Source organism: Orbicella franksi, chromosome 12, assembly GCF_964199315.1.
Source record: "Orbicella franksi chromosome 12, jaOrbFran1.1, whole genome shotgun sequence".
Lineage (NCBI taxonomy): Eukaryota > Metazoa > Cnidaria > Anthozoa > Scleractinia > Merulinidae > Orbicella > Orbicella franksi.
This window is the reverse complement of record NC_138156.1, coordinates 16,223,762-16,242,919: the sequence shown is the minus strand read 5'-3', so window position 1 is coordinate 16,242,919 and position 19,158 is coordinate 16,223,762. Positions and strand designations below refer to the sequence as shown.

The 19,158-nt window shown below is 37.0% G+C and overlaps 2 protein-coding genes across 4 annotated transcripts in view; one reads left to right on the top strand and one right to left on the bottom strand.

The window, feature by feature from the left end:
• Positions 1-15: 15 nt before the first annotated feature.
• LOC145462457 (TLC domain-containing protein 3A-like) lies at positions 16-12,782 on the bottom strand. The gene is made up of 5 exons (XM_081445992.1): positions 12,626-12,782; positions 12,380-12,463; positions 10,198-10,405; positions 3,405-3,500; positions 16-2,140 (listed from the first exon to the last, which is right to left on the bottom strand). The coding sequence occupies exons 1-5, from the start codon at positions 12,772-12,774 to the stop codon at positions 1,784-1,786; spliced, it is 894 nt and encodes a 297-aa protein (XP_081302118.1). The 5' UTR covers positions 12,775-12,782; the 3' UTR covers positions 16-1,783.
• Positions 3,519-19,158, top strand: part of LOC145462450 (SAGA-associated factor 29-like) — a 22,757-nt gene continuing 7,117 nt past the window's right edge. The window contains exons 1-6 of one of the 3 annotated variants that reach the window (XM_081445986.1): positions 3,519-5,488; positions 6,341-6,453; positions 14,994-15,069; positions 15,377-15,449; positions 16,599-16,663; positions 17,431-17,479. In XM_081445986.1, coding sequence (XP_081302112.1) covers positions 15,051-15,069; positions 15,377-15,449; positions 16,599-16,663; positions 17,431-17,479 — 206 coding nt within the window. In that variant the 5' untranslated portion in view covers positions 3,519-5,488; positions 6,341-6,453; positions 14,994-15,050. Of the gene's footprint in view, positions 5,489-6,340; positions 6,454-12,936; positions 13,091-13,620; positions 15,070-15,376; positions 15,450-16,598; positions 16,664-17,430; positions 17,480-19,158 lie in introns of those variants that run through there. The other 2 variants (XM_081445984.1, XM_081445985.1) reach the window with 2 other exon arrangements.

Sequence of the window (19,158 nt, the reverse complement as noted above, 5' to 3'; positions counted from 1 at the left end):
TCTGTGTTTCTATTTCAGTTTGGTATAAATCTACTAGCCTTCTATCATGAGCGCCATTCTCTGATTTGCTACGTTTAGTACAATCCATTACGTTGTAGATAGTGAGTAGCCCAGCAGTGTGTGGTTGTTAACAAAATATCGACCGCTTCTTTGCATTTTCAAAGTGTTTGTGAGGAGGATTTCGATAAAGTTTTGAATGACTAGTAGATTTTTTTGTTACTAAAACAATTAGATTATTTGCTCTCAATCTCTATGCGTGATAGTTGACTTGGGCTCTGCCTTTGTCAACTATTAACAATAGAAATCTTGTGTTGCATCACTCAAATAGCCTGACCGTTTTGTTTTTGTAGTATAATTTAATTATGATGTGAACCACTGCATTGTAAGCCTTTATCTACCACACCATGGTTCCAGTTAAATTTTAAAGTCAAGATAGCTAGAGCTATGGTGCTAAGATGTCAATTAACGCCTGAAAAAATGCCAGGCCCTAATAAAACTGGGTCTTAACAAGGTCGAGTGTTCATGTTGAGGTACCACTGTTAAGGCTGCAGCCCACATTTGCAAATTAAGAAAAAAAACCTGATATTTGACAAATCCCAGGTCTTGCATAAAGGCCAGGTGAAAAGGGGGTCTTAAATATATATCCTCAGTGTTTATTTAGAATATGGAATCAGCCTGTGAGTGTAATAGCAGGGGTTTCATTGAGGGCCAGGGACTGGGTGTACAGACTGGTTTTGAGGATGTTTTTGCCAACCTGGCTTGACCATCTAGAGGAGAGTTTTTCTTAATTAGAAGTTAGTTCAAATAGTTTTGCCTGCCTGTGAAAACCAGTTGCCCTCCTCCCAAAAACGTCAATGAAACACCTGTTAATAGACAATGAATTGATTCCAACATTGTACAGACTTCACCCATACATGCATCACCAAGTATTTCCAACACTTCTAATGCATTTCACTAAAAGTTTACTCCCTGGAAAAAATAATAGATAATATAATATGTCCACTTTAATTTTTTTCAAAACGTTTACAAGCCTTTGATAAATGTACAACTAAACTACAATGGTATCAGTTTCAAAGTGGTCTGAAATACAATATCAAAAGTCAATGCATCCTGGACTCCACTACAAATAGTAACAAGCAATTATTTTGTTGTTGAAACAACCTAAGGTTTTTAAATAAAATCTAAATATCATAATTTTCATCCTTACATAGTTAATAATAAATAAATTATAAAAATGATACTGTCTTGAAATAGAAGTCAGGAAAGACTGGACTCTCCATGTTTGTTGCAATAAATTAATATAAAAAATTATATTAATGGCAATCACATCACCTCAAATGCCAAAATGTAATGAAATTTGAGGGAAAATGCAACATTTTCAGTTTTCACTTGTTGTAGTTCTTGTAAACTTTCAGTAAAACAAGTGTTGGAAGAAATTTACCCTGTATGGGGATTTCAATTTTCTCTCTTCTATTTCACTTACAAGGAATAAGACAAGAAACTCTTGTCAAAAGAAGAGAGAAAATGGATCATTTTAAATATTTTAATCATTGATTTTTGACAGCAGTTTGTCCGTAATCCATTTTAATTATCAATTCAGTTAAACATTGCAGAGAAGACTGTTGTTAGTTGCATTTTGTGATAACTATTATTAAAGTATTAAGATTTCTCAACATTAAATTGTACTGTATAACTCTGACTCTTAATAATTTTGCTTAAATATTCACAAAAATGTATGTCTTGATTAATGTTACCTCACCTACAGGATAAAATGGCCTCCGTATTACTTCATCTTTTCATCAACATTATTGCAGCCAGAATTCCCATGATTTGTATGCAAGAAACCATTTTCACCATTTACTTTTGGAACTGGCATTTGTGGTATATTTGTGGGCTTGAGGAAGAACCGCAAGACTCCACGCATTATTACAAGAAACCAGTACACTTGTACACTCAGGAGCAAAAAGCAGAATGTATTGCAAAATAAAGGTATTTTAAATGGGGTCTCTAGAAAAGGAATATTGGCATATCTAGAGTAGCGCCAGTACATATAAGGATAGATGAGCACTCGACAAAACAGAAACATGGTTGCCAAGACAACACCGTTTCCTACATACAAGACTGACTTTCTCATCTCAAGCTGAAAAGAAATGAAAAGGATCATTGTTTAGGTGCCCTGTCAAAACATTAGGGGGGGGGGGGGGTGTCTGGGTAATACCTGCAAATGACAAGGTTGTCCAGGGCCGGGTTGTTGGAAAGCCGGTTAACGCTAAACCCAGGATTATAAGTTAACCGCAGTATTAATTTTTGCAAGTTGTATAGAAATATTTTTCACTGCTTTTGTCTTGTGTAGTCCGAGACTATTCAAACTGGGAAGAATATTTTGACCTCATGGAAAAGGTAAAAAAAAACATGAAATAAAAACTTTGGCTAATCCTGGGTTAGCTTAGTCAGGCTTTGAACAACCTGCCACAGGAGGATTGCAATACTCCTGCTTCCTTCATACTACTAAAATGATACTGGTTGTGTATGCTATAGATGTTTTTTTAATATCCATCAGAAATCATGTTATTAATTTGAACACAAATTGCTTTGAATGTAAGGCTGTCAGGTCTGTTATTTACCCACAGCAGTACTGACAGAACTCTTCAACTCCAACAACTAGCTCAGAGATAAGACATCATTGAAACAAAACATTAACAATGATACATCAGTTCTACTCTTAAAACAGAGACAAGCGATAATTAATTATTCTGAATGATCAAAACACGCATAAACAGTTTTGAATTAAACAGCGCATCACTAAAAGGCATGCTGTTCTTGCCGGGTTCTGCTGGCAACATGTTGTTGTGAAGTACAAAGCTGTCAGGGGTTTCATTTGGAAAGGAGAGTGGTATGAGTTTTTCGCATGCAACAAGATCATTGATTGACAATTTTAAATCGGCGAGAAACACAGATTTCATTAATCTGAATGACAAATTCATCAACTTTAAGGCCTCTTTGATGTGGAGATTGCTACACAACCCACATTTGATCTACTTTTATCTGCATGAAAGCTAACATCTCCCTGATTGATCTTTACCCTGCTTCCGTGGTCAGTTCGTGCTTGATTTATGAACTAGAGAAGTTAACAGATCAAATGATTCTAAGCAAAGCTTTTGCCAACTTCCCCTTTGGAAATTCAGAGCTGAAACTCCCCCATGCTTTTGGAATTCCAAATTGCATTACCTCCCAATGCCTTCAGAATTCAAGTCCAAGAAACTCCCCTCTCTGTCGGAATTTCAAGATGCCACCCATGGTATGGATATCAGCATTTAACAGCAACTCAGGGCTTGTACCCCAAGGATAATAAAATAAACACAAATAAATATAAAATTTAATACAGTTCAAAATAATGAGCTTACCTTTTCTAAAATTGCCTTAAAAGACAAAAATGGTGTGCTCATCTCATTGAGATATACGCAAGCTAAAAAGAAGTCCCCTTTATTCTTCCTCCATATCTAGAGAAAAGTATTTACAGATACATGTATGTTACAATCAAGCAGTTCAAGTTTCAAGAACACAACAATAAGGCAAATATTTATAAATTATGTGAAATAATATTAGATTTAAGGGCCCATTAACCGATCTTTTCAAGCCGTTGCTAAGGAAAATTTAGTCTCATACAACCTCATCATTTTTAGTTAGTTCAAAGTTATTTCATGTGTTTCAACATTTTCACGATCAGTAACACTAGTGATCACGTCATCAGGCCACGCCCATGGTCATGTGACTAACACAGAAAAAATACAAAGGCTCCCAGGCAAATTACTTTCTCGGGATTTTTTTCATTGATTTAATATTTATATTTAATATTTTCATTACGCTATGCATCGATTTAATTTGTTTCATTTCTAAAAGGTCAGATTTTGAGAGCATTTCGAAATATTGAAAAATTCGTAATTTTTTGAAAAAAGCATGATTTCGAAAAAGGAATGGATAGCTATGTTGCCAACATTGGCTTTAATCAAAATTCGTCAAAAAAGGCTGGATTTAGTGAAAAACCGCATTTCCTTTAGCATTTAAAGAAACCGGAAGTGTGCCTGATATCTATTGGAAGATACCCTATCAGCGCGTGCGCAATTCACACTACCAGCACAATTCGGTAAGATCAAACAAAGCCACACAGAGTTAGTTTTTCTCTTTCTATTGCTCTTGTTTTTCTGTCTTTCTCTTATTTTGTCTTTGCTTGTACTTTTTTTACTTTGCATTTTGCAAAACACAAAAAAAACAAGTTTTGCAAGTTTTTGAGTTGTTTTTATTTTCCGTGCTCAGGCTGATGTAAGTGACCGGAAGTCAAATTTCACCTCCTTAGCAACGCACACGAGCGCACACATGAATCGGTTAATGGGCCCTTAAGCAATAGAACACTTTTTCCGTGTTTACATAGCCTCATCTAAACATGGAAAAAGTGATCTATTGCTGTTACAAAATAATTCTCAAAAATATGCGCAAATCTAAAATGTCACAACCGTGTTTATATACTGTCATCTAAACACACCTATCGACCAATGAGAGTGTGTGCTCAGTTATTTTATAATGTGTGGTTCCATACCCCCCAAGGAGGGTTTTTTCCAGTTTTACCCTCCACCCTCCAGGATTTTCCGTTCCAGGGGGCTTTACAGTACTCCCCCACCCACTGGAATTTCCATGATTTTTCTACTTGACCCCCCCCCCCCCCTTACCCCTCGGAAATTCCGTATCCATAAATAACAAGACTTAAGTCATTAATTGTAATAAAATCCAGCCCCAGCTGTTTATAGTTACACTGTATAGACAAAGACATACTTTTTCACGGTAGACTGCAGACACGGTGCATTCCTTCATGCCATGTTAAAATGTTTGAACCGGTGTTTAAACTAATAAACAACTGTGCTTCACTCCCAAATGGCATAGCAGCTGATGTTTTCTTCATTAAAGGAAGTTTTCATACTGTATAAGAATCTTGGAATGTACATAAAGCTCTTTCAAATAACCGAGTCGAAGTTTTAATTTATGCATGGTCAAAACAACATATCGAATTACTTTACACAAGCAGTAAAGTCGTCACGTAACATTGTTTTCAAAACAGCTGTTTCCCAAATGTCGCTTTATTTTTGCTTTCACCAAAGGAATACATCAATTAAGTCATATACTTTGTCTCTGTAGTTTGTAAATGATAGCAAATCCTTTTTATGCCTTAGTTTTTGAGTTATATTTTTGTAAAAAAAATACCTCTTAGTTGGCACGTCAGGTATGTTACGGGTCAATGGGTGAGTGAGTGAGTGAGAGATGTATGTCACACCAATCAGATTGGATCTACTATAAACAGCCAATCAAATTTCTTGTTGTGAAGGTAAATAGTATGTGAGGAGATTTGATCCTGATACAGTTCAGAACGGCCATATTTATTCTTCTATAAAAGAGGAGGAATTATTCATGTATTGGGCTTATTTCGACATCTTCTGAGGTGAGGATTTTGTGGGCGGGTTTGATAAACATTTGCAACTGGATAATCAGTCAAAGAAACATAGTGTTTGGCATATAACTAAGAGCATGCAATGAAGAGTGAGCTTTCCCCATTAATTAGATAAAGTTTTCAATTAAATGAGTCTTAGCCGCTTTGCTACTAGGTTTAAGATTTGAATGATAAGAACAATTGTATTTTAGGGGAGTGGAATGCACTACTGGGAATTTGATGGGGTTGCAACCAGGTTCAAATCGTTTGCATGTTGTATTGAAACCTAACTATTGCTGCAGAGTTCGTAGTAAGTGTTCCGGGTGTGTAGTCAATATCAGCATCCATTGACAAGTTTCACTGTGAAAAGTGAAGAGACTACAATTAATTTGGTCAACAGAACAAAAAGATATTATTCTGTTGGTGGGTGGGTGGGTAAGTGAGTGCGTGAGTGACTGAGTGAGCAAGCGAGTGAGTGAGTGAGTGAGAGATGTATGTATGTCACACCAATCAGATTGGATCTACTATGAACAGCCAATCAAATTTCTTGTTGTAAAGGTAAATGGTATGTAAGAAACAAAAGGTATGTATAAACACAAGGACTTTGGTAATTGAAAGATAAAGAGTGACATGTATGTTGCCGGTTTGTGATTTTTAGTCCGGTTTGGAGGGGAGTGTGATAGTTATGTACATATGTACATTGGGTTGTTTTAGAGTGCACAATTTTCAGTGTAATGGTGGCTAGTTATGAATGAGATGAGTTTTGAGTTTTGAAGCAGTTCATGAGTTAGTAGTAGGCAAATGGCACGAGATATTTTTATTTTTAATTACAAAGGGTAACTTGATACTTTTGTTTTTCACAAGGAGTTAATTCGATTAGAGGTCACAAATCGTGGCTTCTAGTTCTTAGGACATGTTTTAAAGGAGACAACCATTTAGATTTGAAGCGGTTCTAACGTTTACAACAGTAACTGCAGGTAACAATTGTTTGTTCTTATTACATGCAAATATAACAAGATATTTTTATTTTTTAGTTACAATGGGTAATTTGACACTCTTGTTTTTCACAAGGTAGTAAATTCAATTAGAGTTGACGAATCATCAACACTTGTTCCCACCAGATGTTTGCTATTTTTAGTTACAAATGGTAACTTGACACTTTTATTTTTCATATGGGAGTAAATTCAATCAGAACTTACAAGTTATCGGCTATTGTTCCCAGGATATTAAACAAAAAAGAAGCTTTTATTTGTAGAGTGTTTTTACATCTCTGCAGTAGCAGTTTAATAGTTTTATTTGATGACATTAATTTTAGTCTGATATTTTTAAAGGTAAAAAGTATGAAAATTGTTCAAATGTTCTTTGAAGACTGTGTGGCGTCAAGTTAAAGTGCATTTAATTAAATCAGACTTTCAACGTGTCAGAGAGGTTTTTTACTTTCTTTCTATTTTTGGTGAAGTAGTGTTGTTGCGTTGTGTTGAGTAAAAAGGGTAAACTTACCACTCGTCTAAAATGTGAAAAGTTCTCTTGAAGTAAAGAGAAGTAAAAATTGCAGGAAGGATATTGTTATTATGAAGTTGTTTGTGTGGTTATTACAAAGAGTTGCGGAAATGTTAACAAATCTCGTTGTGATTGCGTCATGGCCTACTTTGCGTCAAAGGTGGCTGGGAATATTTCGTATGGTAAGTGTGGTGTCATTGAAGATTTTTGAGTTATTTTTTTGTAAAAAAAAATACCTCTTAGTCGGCGCGTCGGGTATGTTATGGACAGGTCAATGGATGAGTGAGTGAGTGAGAGATGTATGTATGTCACACCAATTAGATTGGATCTACTATAAACAGCCAATCAAATTTCTTGTTGTAAAGGTAGATGGTATGTGAGAAGATTTGATCCCAACACAGTTTAGAACGGCCATATTTATTCTTCTATAAAAGAGGAGGAAGTATTCATATGTTGGGCTTACTTCGACATTTTCTGTGGGTAGGCTGAGGATTTTAGTAACGAACGAGATGAGCCTTCAGGTTTGAAACAGTTCGTGAGTTAGTAGTATGCAAATGCAACGAGATATTTTTATTTTTAGTTACAAAGGTAACTTGATACTTTTGTTTTTCACAAGGAGTAAATTCAATTAGAGGTCACGAATCGTCGCTTCTAGTTCTTAGGACATGTTTTAGAGGACACAAGACTTTAGATTTGAAGCAGTTCTAACATTTACAATTATAGTAAGTGTAGGTGATGATTGTTTTGCTCTTGTTGCATGCAAATATAATGAGATATTTTTATTTTTTAGTTACAAAGGGTAATGTACAAGGGAGTAAATTCAATTAGAGCTGATGAATCGTCACCACTCTTTCCCACGAGATGTTTGCTATCTTTAGTTACAAATGGTAACTTAACACTTTTGTTTTTTATATGGGAGTAAATTCAATTAGAGCTGAAAAGTTATCGGCTATTGCTCCCAGGATATTAAACAAAAAAAAAAGCTTTCATTTCTGGATGGTTTTTACGTCTCTGCAGTAGCAGTTTGTTTTTATTTGATGGGCATTTTATGACATTCTTTTCAGTCCAATATTTAATTTTAAAGGTAAAAAACATCAAAACTGCTCAAATGTTGTTTGAAGACTGTGTGGCACCAAGTTAAACTGCAGTTTAATTAAATCAAACTTTCGATGTGTCAGAGAGGTTTTTTCTCTTTCTTTCTATTTTCGGTGAAGTAGTGTTTTTGTGTTGTGTTGTGTAAAAAGCGTAAACTTACGACTCATATAAAATGCGAAAACGTCTCTTAACTTGAGTATTTTTGAGCAAAAGTTCCTCTTGGGGATTGGAAGGGCTATGTGATCGGTGAGTGAGTTATGCATGAGCGGGTGTCACACAAATCACAGTGTGGGTTGTATCAAAGAACGAATCAAAGAAAGAAAATAAGATGGTATCTACATTAATCTGGAGACCTGTCAGATTACTGTAGTTTGTTCATTCAAACATTTTATGGCTTACTATTTAGCTGTCTTACCATTACCAATGTAACATTGCATGTACATCATAAATTCCCAGTTTCTTTCTTGCTGTACATCGCAACCAAAACAACTTGTCAAATTAACCAAATCATTACTGTAACTTACTGCAACTTACAGTAATGATTTGGTTAATTTGCCATGAATGCTCCTATTTCTGAGACTTCACAAAAAAAATAATAACTCCTGCACGCCTTGCATGCCTATGTTTTGAATTGTCATACATTTCATATGTGAAACACGCATTGTTCAGTCGGTCTATAAATGACCGAATGAAATCTCGCCTACCGCTCCAATTACAGCGCTCCTCACTGTAATCGACTTTGCTCACTTAAAGCAAACTATTAACTACACGGATAATGATGAAAATATGTGATAACCTAGTTACCGCAAATCCTAAACGGGGAATAATTTTGTACGAGTATCCAACGAAATAAACAAAGTACCAATCGCATTTAATTGACAGCATGATTAATGCTGGAAAAAGCATCTGAGCTACGTTTAAGCTAACTACAGCACGATTTTCAAAGTATATTATCATCAACTTCATTGTTCATGTATTGCTGCACCTCTTCATCGGCATTTTGTTCAACTTGGTGTCCAGCAAACACAATACTCAGGATTGCTGTCTGTCATACGACATCAGAAGAAAAATGGAAAATATATGACCAAGAATCTAACATTTATTTCTGTTGGTTTGGTTACCTGAATCAATTGGGAAAGTATAGTAGTGTTTATTCAATCACATTTCAGACCCACTGGAAAAAAAGTCCTCGAGTAGCCCTCCTCCCCTTCAGAAATTTACCTCTTTCAGACCCCCCTACCCCTCGGAATTTCCGTGACCCTCCATGGGGGGGGGGGGGGAGGGTATGGAATGGATATTTTCTGGAACCACACAATAAGCATCTGTAGCCATTATCCTGCTTGGCATGACTATGTTGCATAATGATCTACTAAATTACTGCGCATTTCAAGCATGGATGCATTCACTTAGCAGGAGGAAGAGAAGAAGCTTAGTTAAATGCAAAATACTGTATTCACCAAGCTACATGTACAAGTATGTTTTTAAACCCCTCCTGGGTGGAATGCTAGTCTATAATCCAGCAGTTAATTTGAAGATCTCCAATCATACTCCTGGGTAGAGAGAGAGAGAGACAATAGAGCAAAGTGTCTTGTCCAAGGACACAATATATACAATGACCTCAGCCAACAACCCTACTCCTCCCTGGGAGTGGGAAGAACAGAGACTCTGAGGATACTACTGCCTGGCCAGGACTCAAACTAAGAGTGCTATAAGTTGATATAACCATTAACTGAAATGTGCCTCACTTTCAAGGTTATACCTGACCTGCAAATGCAGACGTATTTCCAGCTGTCACTTGGTTCTGCCGAAAAATAACGTCTGCAAACCCAAGCCAGGAAACAATTTCTGTGACGTAATGACTTTTGTTTCTCCTTGGTCAATTAGATTCCATCATAGATCGAAACTCAAGTGCTCCTCGCAGCGAATACCTCACGCAGTAGTTCTCGGGTTATTTGAGCCAAACTGTGATTGGCTTATAATTCCTACATCACAGAAATCGTTTTCTGGCTCAGGTTCGCAGACGTTATTTTTCAGCAGAACCAAGTGACAACCGGAAATACGTCTTTGTTCACAGACTAGGTTATACCTTGAATAGTTCAGACTGAGACAAATTTCAAGACACTTACCGTTACTGCTGGAAACCCCACTAAAGGGAGAAGAACATGATGAAGAATGATGAGTTTCTTCTTTCTGTAGAACTTTGTCCATATATAGTGCAGGCTTCTCTGTGGATCTTCCTGTTTGTCCTCCAGATAGGCTCCAATAAACATCACCACCACATCATAATAGAAATAACTCAGTCCAAAGCATGCATACAGGACTAGGATTGGTTGCCTGGAATATCACGTGAACATAGTACAGTGATTCTACAATTTTTGTGACAACTGTCAAAATGACTGTGAGTAACCCAACAGGGTTCCCATGACAGTTAGAGACAAAACAAATCAAGATGTGGAGGAGATTTAGCATCCCAGCAGCATGACAATGCATGCTTAGCTTCAATAATACTTAATGGCTTCCTTTTCTCAATCAGTGAGTGAAGATAGCGAGCAGGAGAGGGAATCTGGAGATAATAGCTGATCAAATTTAGGCAGTAGAAAAACTATACATAATTTGTTTTATTCTTAACAATGAATTGAAGTATGAAGATGTGGCTGATCATTGCAGTTATACACACAACTTAGGCAGCTGTGAAATTCAGGCCCAGAAAAAAAAGAATTGAAGTTTTAGCTTGATTTTATGTCTTAGCTTTATTCAATGGACCAGAGTAAAAGTTGTGCTTTAATTAGGATTGCTTTTTATTGTACAGTTCCATGAATTATCGAAAGAACATCATCAGTGTAAAATTGCTCAAAAATCTGGGGCAGGCTTCAATTTAAGCCAAAATGTTTAAAGGACTGTTCTTACAAAGCTAAACATTACAGTAACTGGAATGTTCAGAGGGACTGTGGGGGGGGGGGGGGGAGGTTTCCTACCAAAACCCTTCCAGGGTAGGGCTATCAGCCTATGGCTATTTCTATTGCCAATTACCATGTTGCATGGCAGGAACAATGAAAATGTTTTGTACTAGAAAGAACATATTTTCCCATAGGAAAAAGAATCTATAGTTCCTGCCATGCAACATAACCGCTGTGCAAAACCAGTCTAAATAGTGGCTAAGATACTTAATGGCAGTCACAGGGAAGGTGTAATCAAGGCTCTCTTTAATTTGTTAAATTGTTAATTTGTGAAAAAAATTCTGCCTTCATTTCATTTTATAACTTATTGACTCCTACTGTACAACAAGAAACAGAGAGTGATGGGAAATTAAACAGTTTAGGAGAATGCTTTAGTGAGAACAAAGAATAGTAGAATTATTTAATGGCATGTAAAAAAAATGCGAGAGTACTCTTACCAACTGATAATAAAAACAGCCATTTATGATAAATATATACATGTAATTACTTTGTTTTATTGAGTGTAATTTATTCTTTTGAATTAGTTTTGCAAGCTTTAATTAACAAGATTTAAGGACCTCTTTCTCTCAATCTGAATGCCTGTTTGCATTTGTGGTTTAGTAAAAAAGAAATGTACAAAAACAATTGCTCCAAATATCATTTTTTTTACAACTACTAATTGCATGCCTGACATTTTCACGCAAAACCCAAATTATCTGAGAAAGGAAAAAATTGAAACCGTGTAATCCTGCGATCAGATACGCTAAATTTTGGGTATAGCATGTCAAATTGGGCGGTGAAATTTGCTTCCCGCTGACTTTTGATTGGATAAACTTTCAAGCCACCACCACTGTAATTTTTTTGGAAAAAGAGTCGTCTATATGATGTCAAATCAGAGAAAGGATTGTTTCTATTAAGGCGATCTATAATACATGACAAAACGCGCGCTAAAGAAATGGGTGTTACTAAAATTTCGGTGGTGATTAAATTCACCGTTTTCACCATAAAAAAATAAATTAAAATAAAAATATTTCGTTTCTCGCTCTTTAGCAGAAACTATAGTGAAGTTATACATACTATTATCAAATTTCAAAGATGCGATATTTTTTGAAGCATATACTGTCCAAATCCACCTGTTTCTCGGACTTTGACAAGAAAACAATTTGTCTAAATTTACCTCGATTGAAAATGTCAACAGATGTTCAAGGGCCGTCGAAAAGAGGCACAGAAAATCTGACGATGCCGTTTGCCAGTGAATGCTTTCAACGATACCAAAACACACAAGCTCTCGACACGGCATAACAAGCAGCAAAATGTCGAAATGAGAGCTTATCAGTTCAAGTAATTAATTGTTCGCGGAAGTCGCTTTTACCTGTCTAGCATAATGTCGGTGGAAGTGAAAACAACTTTTAAACCAACGATAGAAGCAGCCAGTGCTTGAAGGGAAGAAACAAACCTGCCGAAATTAAACAGCAAAAATGACTGATGGAAGAAGTTATTTTACCTCTTAAACACATCTAAAACTATCAAAAATATTCCAAGCCGTCCATGGCTGGTGTAAATATCAGTTTACGCACTCGCTTCTCAAAAATTCTACAATAATGTATTCTTCACCTACCGTGTACTAATGGAAAATCTGTCTACATAACTTAGTCTTGGTGAAATATATCTTTGGAGATATGTGAAGAGTACGTGGGACAACGGAAACGTGAAGAAGCCGGCTATAAACAAGTGTAAGCCCACCATTTTCGCGACGTGATTTCCCATGCACGCAAATGCTAATTTTGGTTGTTGTCAATTTTCAGGGTCATCGGTGAACATCACGCCACTCTCCCGATAATGCTGCGAAGATTGTTCGGGACGACCGATGTCGTTTTCCGAGGCTGTCCGATATTACTGACAGTGCACTGAGAGGTTGTGGAACTTCTTTTTAGGGGCGAAAATGAGAAGATCGAGAAATCCAACTTCTTCGGCGACGAGTCAGTCAAGCAGTTTAGCGACTGGTTCTTCAGGCAACAGCACCAGCACAAACACAGTTCCTTCCCTGCTCAAAGAACTTCACGGTCTTGTGCTGCAAATTCAGGTGATGTTTAGAACACTTTACCAGCTTTAGTCTTAATTCAAACCTTTGTTTTCTGCCGATTAAGTAGTGGAGTTATCTATGTTGACGATATCCCCATACATGCCATTTTATTACCACAAGTTTTGCGAGTGACAAGATTCCAATCTTTGAAATCTTCAACAAAGGATGAAAGACGCCATATTGAAGTTGAAGAAAAGGGCCTGGGGAGAGTGAAATGAGTTGAACTAACCGTGCCAGTAATGAGGCCCTGTTAGGGGTAACTTCCAACAAGCGACATGGCCTTGAAACGGCAACACGACAGCCACGAACTGAACGACAGACTACTCCAGCGAAATAGGGAAAGGGACACCAATGTCAAAACAGACCGACAGCAAATTTCAGATTTGTGAAAGCAGTGAATGTTTTAAACAACAACGTCAATAACGTTTCAATAAAACCAATAAATGAGTCATAAATATGTCTCATTTTACTGACCGAAATATATTAATGTCATTAATGACATTAATTAACAAAAACTAATATACAACTAGGGCTCGTCACAGAGGAGGATTTCGTGACAAGTCCAAAGAGCATCTGGGTAGGAGACTAGACCCACATGCACGTGCACTCCATCTATCTGTCATTTGTTGGAGATATTTTACTTCATCTGTCACCGAGATACTATAGCAGGCAAAGTGGATGTAGGACATTTTCAGAGAGGAGACAACTTTGTCAAACTGACAGAGATGTTGTACGAGACATTTCTTAGATATCAAAATGAAGTGGAAGATTTTCTGCCAGACAAAGGAAGTTGCGAGGAGACCAGCAACCTTGACTCCGAAGATGAAAGCCAAGCAGACTGTGGTCTTTGGCAGAGTGCCCTTGTGTACATCATCTGGAAGGAGTGTTATTCGCCCAGACCGTTTGAACCTCTGAGTAGAGCTTTTGAAATGATAGACAGCCCTAAAATATATACTATTATTACTCCATTGCTGTTGTGTCTTCAGTGACTTCAGTGGATGTTTTAGTATTCTCTACATTGCTATCATGTCAAATTTGATACAAGGCATTCACTTTTAACTGGTAGTGTCACATCAATTTGTTATTTTATTGGGGTCATTACTAGTCTAGCCATGGATCAAGGTTGAATAAACTGCACCTACAAAAACTGAAAGTCACTGTGGTCTCAGTTTTCAAATTATCTTCTTATCATTATTAGTATTATTATTATTATTATTATTATTATTATTATTAATAAGACAAAATTCCGACAGGCAACATAAGAACCTTGCAAAGTCCCGACATAGCTGCTTGTGAAATTCAGACAGGGGACATGGGCACCCCCCTAACAGGGCCTCATCAACTCCACTTCAGAGGTCCTGTTAGAGGGGTTCTTTATGTCATTTCCCAAAGTACGGATTTTCATTTTGCAAAGTACAGATTTCATTTAGCTTTATTTCGTTTCGCAAAGTACCATTTCACAAAGTCAATAAGCCGAAGGGCAAAGCCTAGACAAAGTGTGATCTCCTGGTCTGCTAGAGTGAGGGTTGGGAACAGGACTGTGATAAACAACCCTGCCCCATAAATAAAGCTATTTGTTACAGAAACTGGAAGCATTTATGACAGCATATCTAAAGTGCAGGAACACAATCTTCTATTTTGTTTTAGAACATAGCATGTAAAAACAAAACTATTTACATAATTTTTAGAAGGGACAGTGATTATACTGGGAACAAAACATCTAGGAAAATATGTGCCTTATAATTTCCAGCTGTGCATGTACAAAAAAATAAATGCACGCTCAGCTCCAAAAGTGAGTGTACAGCAGCTATATTCTAAATATCAAGATGAATTGGCCGGTAATTTTTTTGTCTATTTGTCTAATGATTACTGATACAGCTGTTTATATAATAACTCATTCTAGGAGCAACGGACACAAAGTGAACAAAATCTTTCTACAATTACAAAAACCCACGAGAAGATGAAGACAGAAGTTAGAGGTAAACTTTTGAGCAAACTGCCTTTCGACATCATTTCAGATTATGTTGTTAGCAAGGGATTTAGAATGATTTAGGGTTTTGTAAGGCAGTTAAGTCCACAAATCCCTTTAATTTGTTAGTTGACGAAATTCATCTTTTATTTAGAACAAGTTAAAGGTGAATAAATTTATTTTGCTGTTTCTTGATGTTTGTATATATTTCCACTGGTAGTTAAAAAATAGAATTTAAAGAGCTGATGTAATGCCTTAATGACCTTTCCACTTTTGCATGCATTCCATTCCCATAAATATCTGTGTGTTTTCTGCAGTGTCTTCTTACTTCAAGTCAAAGTTGCGAGGTTTGTACAAAACAGCGGGTACTGATGCAGAGACTGAAGTAGAGTAAGTATGTAATGGTGTGGTATTATATACAGTATTTAACACAGTGACTTGTGAACAAAATATTTATGACAATATTAGTGTTCATAGGGGTCATGGAAAACCTGGAAAGTTGTGGAATTTTATAATTTCATTTTCCAGGTCTGCTGAAAGTCGTGAAATTGAGGTGTGGGTCATGGAATTAAACAAATGTACTTTCTGAGAATAAAAAGGCAAAAAGATCAAAAGTTGAAAAAATAACAGACAGATCAGAAAACTGGTTTTAATTTGAGTAAAAAATAGACACTACCTTAAATAATAGATTGTTTCAATGACAATACTTAGAGAACAACTGCTTAACATAGGCCATGGAAAACTTAGAAAGGTCATGGAAAGTCATCTGATAGAATTTTCAAAGCTCAAAAGAGTATAAACCTTGTATATACTATATCCAAATTTGAACCTCAATCTATGATTTTCAGTTGCTATATAGCTTTGGCAGCTAAAATAGGATCAAATTATGCAGTTGCCTGCATATTTATAAAGAGTTTTCACTGTATTTTGTATATCCTTTGGCCTTTTAACCATAGGTTGTAAAAATTTAAATTAAATCTGAGCGATTTCGCAAAAACATACCTGCTAGGTTTCTGACAGGCCTAGCAAGTTGCTCTAAACCTAGGCGGGGTGGGGGGGGGGGGGGTGGGGAAGGAGCTCTGTCAAGGCCAGGATGGGGACATGGCCCAGGCACTGGCCTATCTGGTGGTGCGTTACTGGCAGCCAGCCATCAATTGCAGTGGGGAGGGGAGGGTGTCTTTCACTGTCACTTTCACCTAGCTAGACTTGAGTTTTCAATACCAAATAACATTGATATCGACTGTGTGGCTGGGCACTTTGCTCACTTGTTGAACATTGCTTGAGGGTTCTGTGGTGACATGGGACCCTTCTGCCCTGCTGCCCTGCTGCCCTGCTCCCTGGGGTGCTTGCGTGACGGGCCAATATCTTAACTGGAGGGGGTGGTGGTCAAGGCACTTGTAGCTGCAGGGATTGTCTTTGAGCTCTTTGTGGGCATGTGTTTTGCAAATACAGTCAGTTATATTCACTAGGATACAGTATCTCTACAGTGAGAAAGAGGCATTATTGATTTGTTGTCTTTTGTCTTTCTTTTATTTTCAGTATAATAAAAAAAGCATTGGACAAGATAGCCATCATCAAAGCAGTCAGAAATGACAGGAGGATTGGTTAGAAGAATCTTTAATTTTTTTGTGTATATTCTACCCCTTTCGCTTCTGATCCCAGGTGTTTTGTTGCAGAAAAAAACTGACACCGTGATTGTGGAAGTCTAGCAGTTCTCATAAGCTTGTAATTCTATTTGTTGTCATGGTGTAGCAGCTGTTATTGTTTTAGGGCTAGGGGCATTGTTTCTGTTGTCTGTTCTATTGCTCTGTCAACGGGTATTGAGCCATTCATGTGAGACCTTACGAGAGCTGCTACATGAGCCCCTGATTGGACACCTCTAGTAAATGTAAGCAGACACCTTCCTTTGGTCCTTCAGGCTATATAGATTGTCTAACAAATGACACTGCTTATATACAGCTATATAGCCCTCCTTTTAAAAGTTGTTGTTATTAGAAGCAAGACAAAGACTAACTGGTTGAGGAGAAATAAATTATTTAGTTTCCAAATGTAGTGCTTTTTTCTCCAAAGTCTATCTATGAGTGGGTTAAAAAATGGTCAGGAACTCCAATAATATAATTTATGAGAGTGTTAATGCCACTGAAGTCAGAATGACAGTAAAAAGACAATAAAACTGGTGAAGGTCACATAATTTGTCATTCACCTTCCTTCTTTCAAGTCATTGGTATTCTGTCTGAGATTAGCACAAGCAAAACAAAATAAATGTTCAATAGTATGTTTCAAAGTTATTCGGAAATTTATGGCACCGTAATAAATGCAATGTTCACATGCTTCCAGTTTTATGTAACTTATTGTTTTGATTGTGCTTTAGTCAGAGGTGGTAGCAGCCAGCTTGGCAATCAGGAAACTGGAGAGCCAAGGTGATTGATTGCTTTATTTACAAATGTCTGAATAGTAAATGCATTGTTATTGAAATAGACTTTCAGTAACCTGTTAAAGGCAGTGTAGAAAAATAATTTTTGTCTACTCAAATATATCACAAGAACAATAATTCATACTATGTTACACATAGTAATTACAGAAAGCAGTATTACAAGTGGATGGATTAAATTGAGTACTTCCAGTTTCCTGGGAATAGTTTATGAAAGGAGTCATTTTTTGCCTAATGTTTTAACTAAGGGGAGTGAAACAATTGGCTAAAACAAAGAAATATGCTTGGTAAAAGCTAGTCTAGAATACTTGCACATCAGTCAACATCAGCAAGTAATGAAAGAAAATCTGTCAAATACAATTTGTTGTACAGTCGGGCCTCTATTAGGCAACCACCTATTAAGCGGCCACTCTCCATTAAGCAGCCACTTTCCAAAGTCCCACATTATTTGTCAGTAAAATCCTGTATTCGATACCTCTTTTCAACGGTCACCTCTTTTAAGCGGCCACGGCCACCTTTTTGGTGTTGCAGGTTGAAAATTTTTAAGTTTGTTTTTTAAGCAGCCAACGAATTACCTTTTCAAGCAAAATGGTGACAGATAATATGACAGTGATAACTGATAACAGCAAGAACTACAATTTAATCTCCACTACACAAGCCGCAATAAACATGCAAGTGTTTCACACCCAGCGCTATAGAAACATGATAATAGATAGAGCACCCACTGTTTTGCTTCACCCAAAGACTGTACATCACCATGCACATCATCGATCAACTCCGACACTTTGCCCAGTTTCACGGTTACCAAGATCTTGCCCTGTCTATTGGAAAGGCAAATGATGACTCTGAGCTCCACAATGGCAAACAGCAGTGACGGATCATTGCGTTTGACAGAACGTAGTTCTAATTGCATAATGCATAAAAATTCAAGACCTGTGTATCTATCTATCCATAGGGGAACACCAATTTTGCCCCCCCCCCCCCCCCCGCCAAAAAAAAAAAAAAAAAAAAATTCTTCAGGGGTGAATGACATCATGTCCATTCTCGTCATGTCTCCATGTGTTTATCTGCTGTTACCGGCAAGTTGCGGTATTTGAAGTTTGAAGTTAGAGTTATGGTGTTAAATGACCTTGTAGATAAGATTTATCGATGTCTTCACGAAATGTACACAACTTTTGGGACAAACACAAAGGTGCAGTTCGGCTGCCTGTTGTCTACTGTCTTGTCTTTGACCAAAAACCACACTGCTTTGTGCGGAATAAATCGATGGAGGAAATGTGTTGTTTCACTTTGCTAGCTTTGATTTCTGTGTGCAAAATATATTACTTTAACTTACCGAGTTGCGTAGCTCAGCAGATGGCCATGATTTGCAGTTATAGAACCATCTTACCGAGTGGTCTAGCTCGTTATAGCGGGTTAAATGAATGGAAACAGAAGCCGCACATTTAGCTAGAGAATGTTGGTATGTAAACAAACACCTAGAAAGAATGTTCAGCTGATTAAACGGCTTAGTGAATAACAGTTTATTTATTTTACGTGAATGTAAATGATTATGTTGTTCTGGTCCCCTTACATCTCGGGTCATTGAAAGTAAATTAAAAATAACAAACAAAACTCGGCATAGACGCAGAGCCTGAATTATGAAATTGTGCAAAGCAAACCGAATTT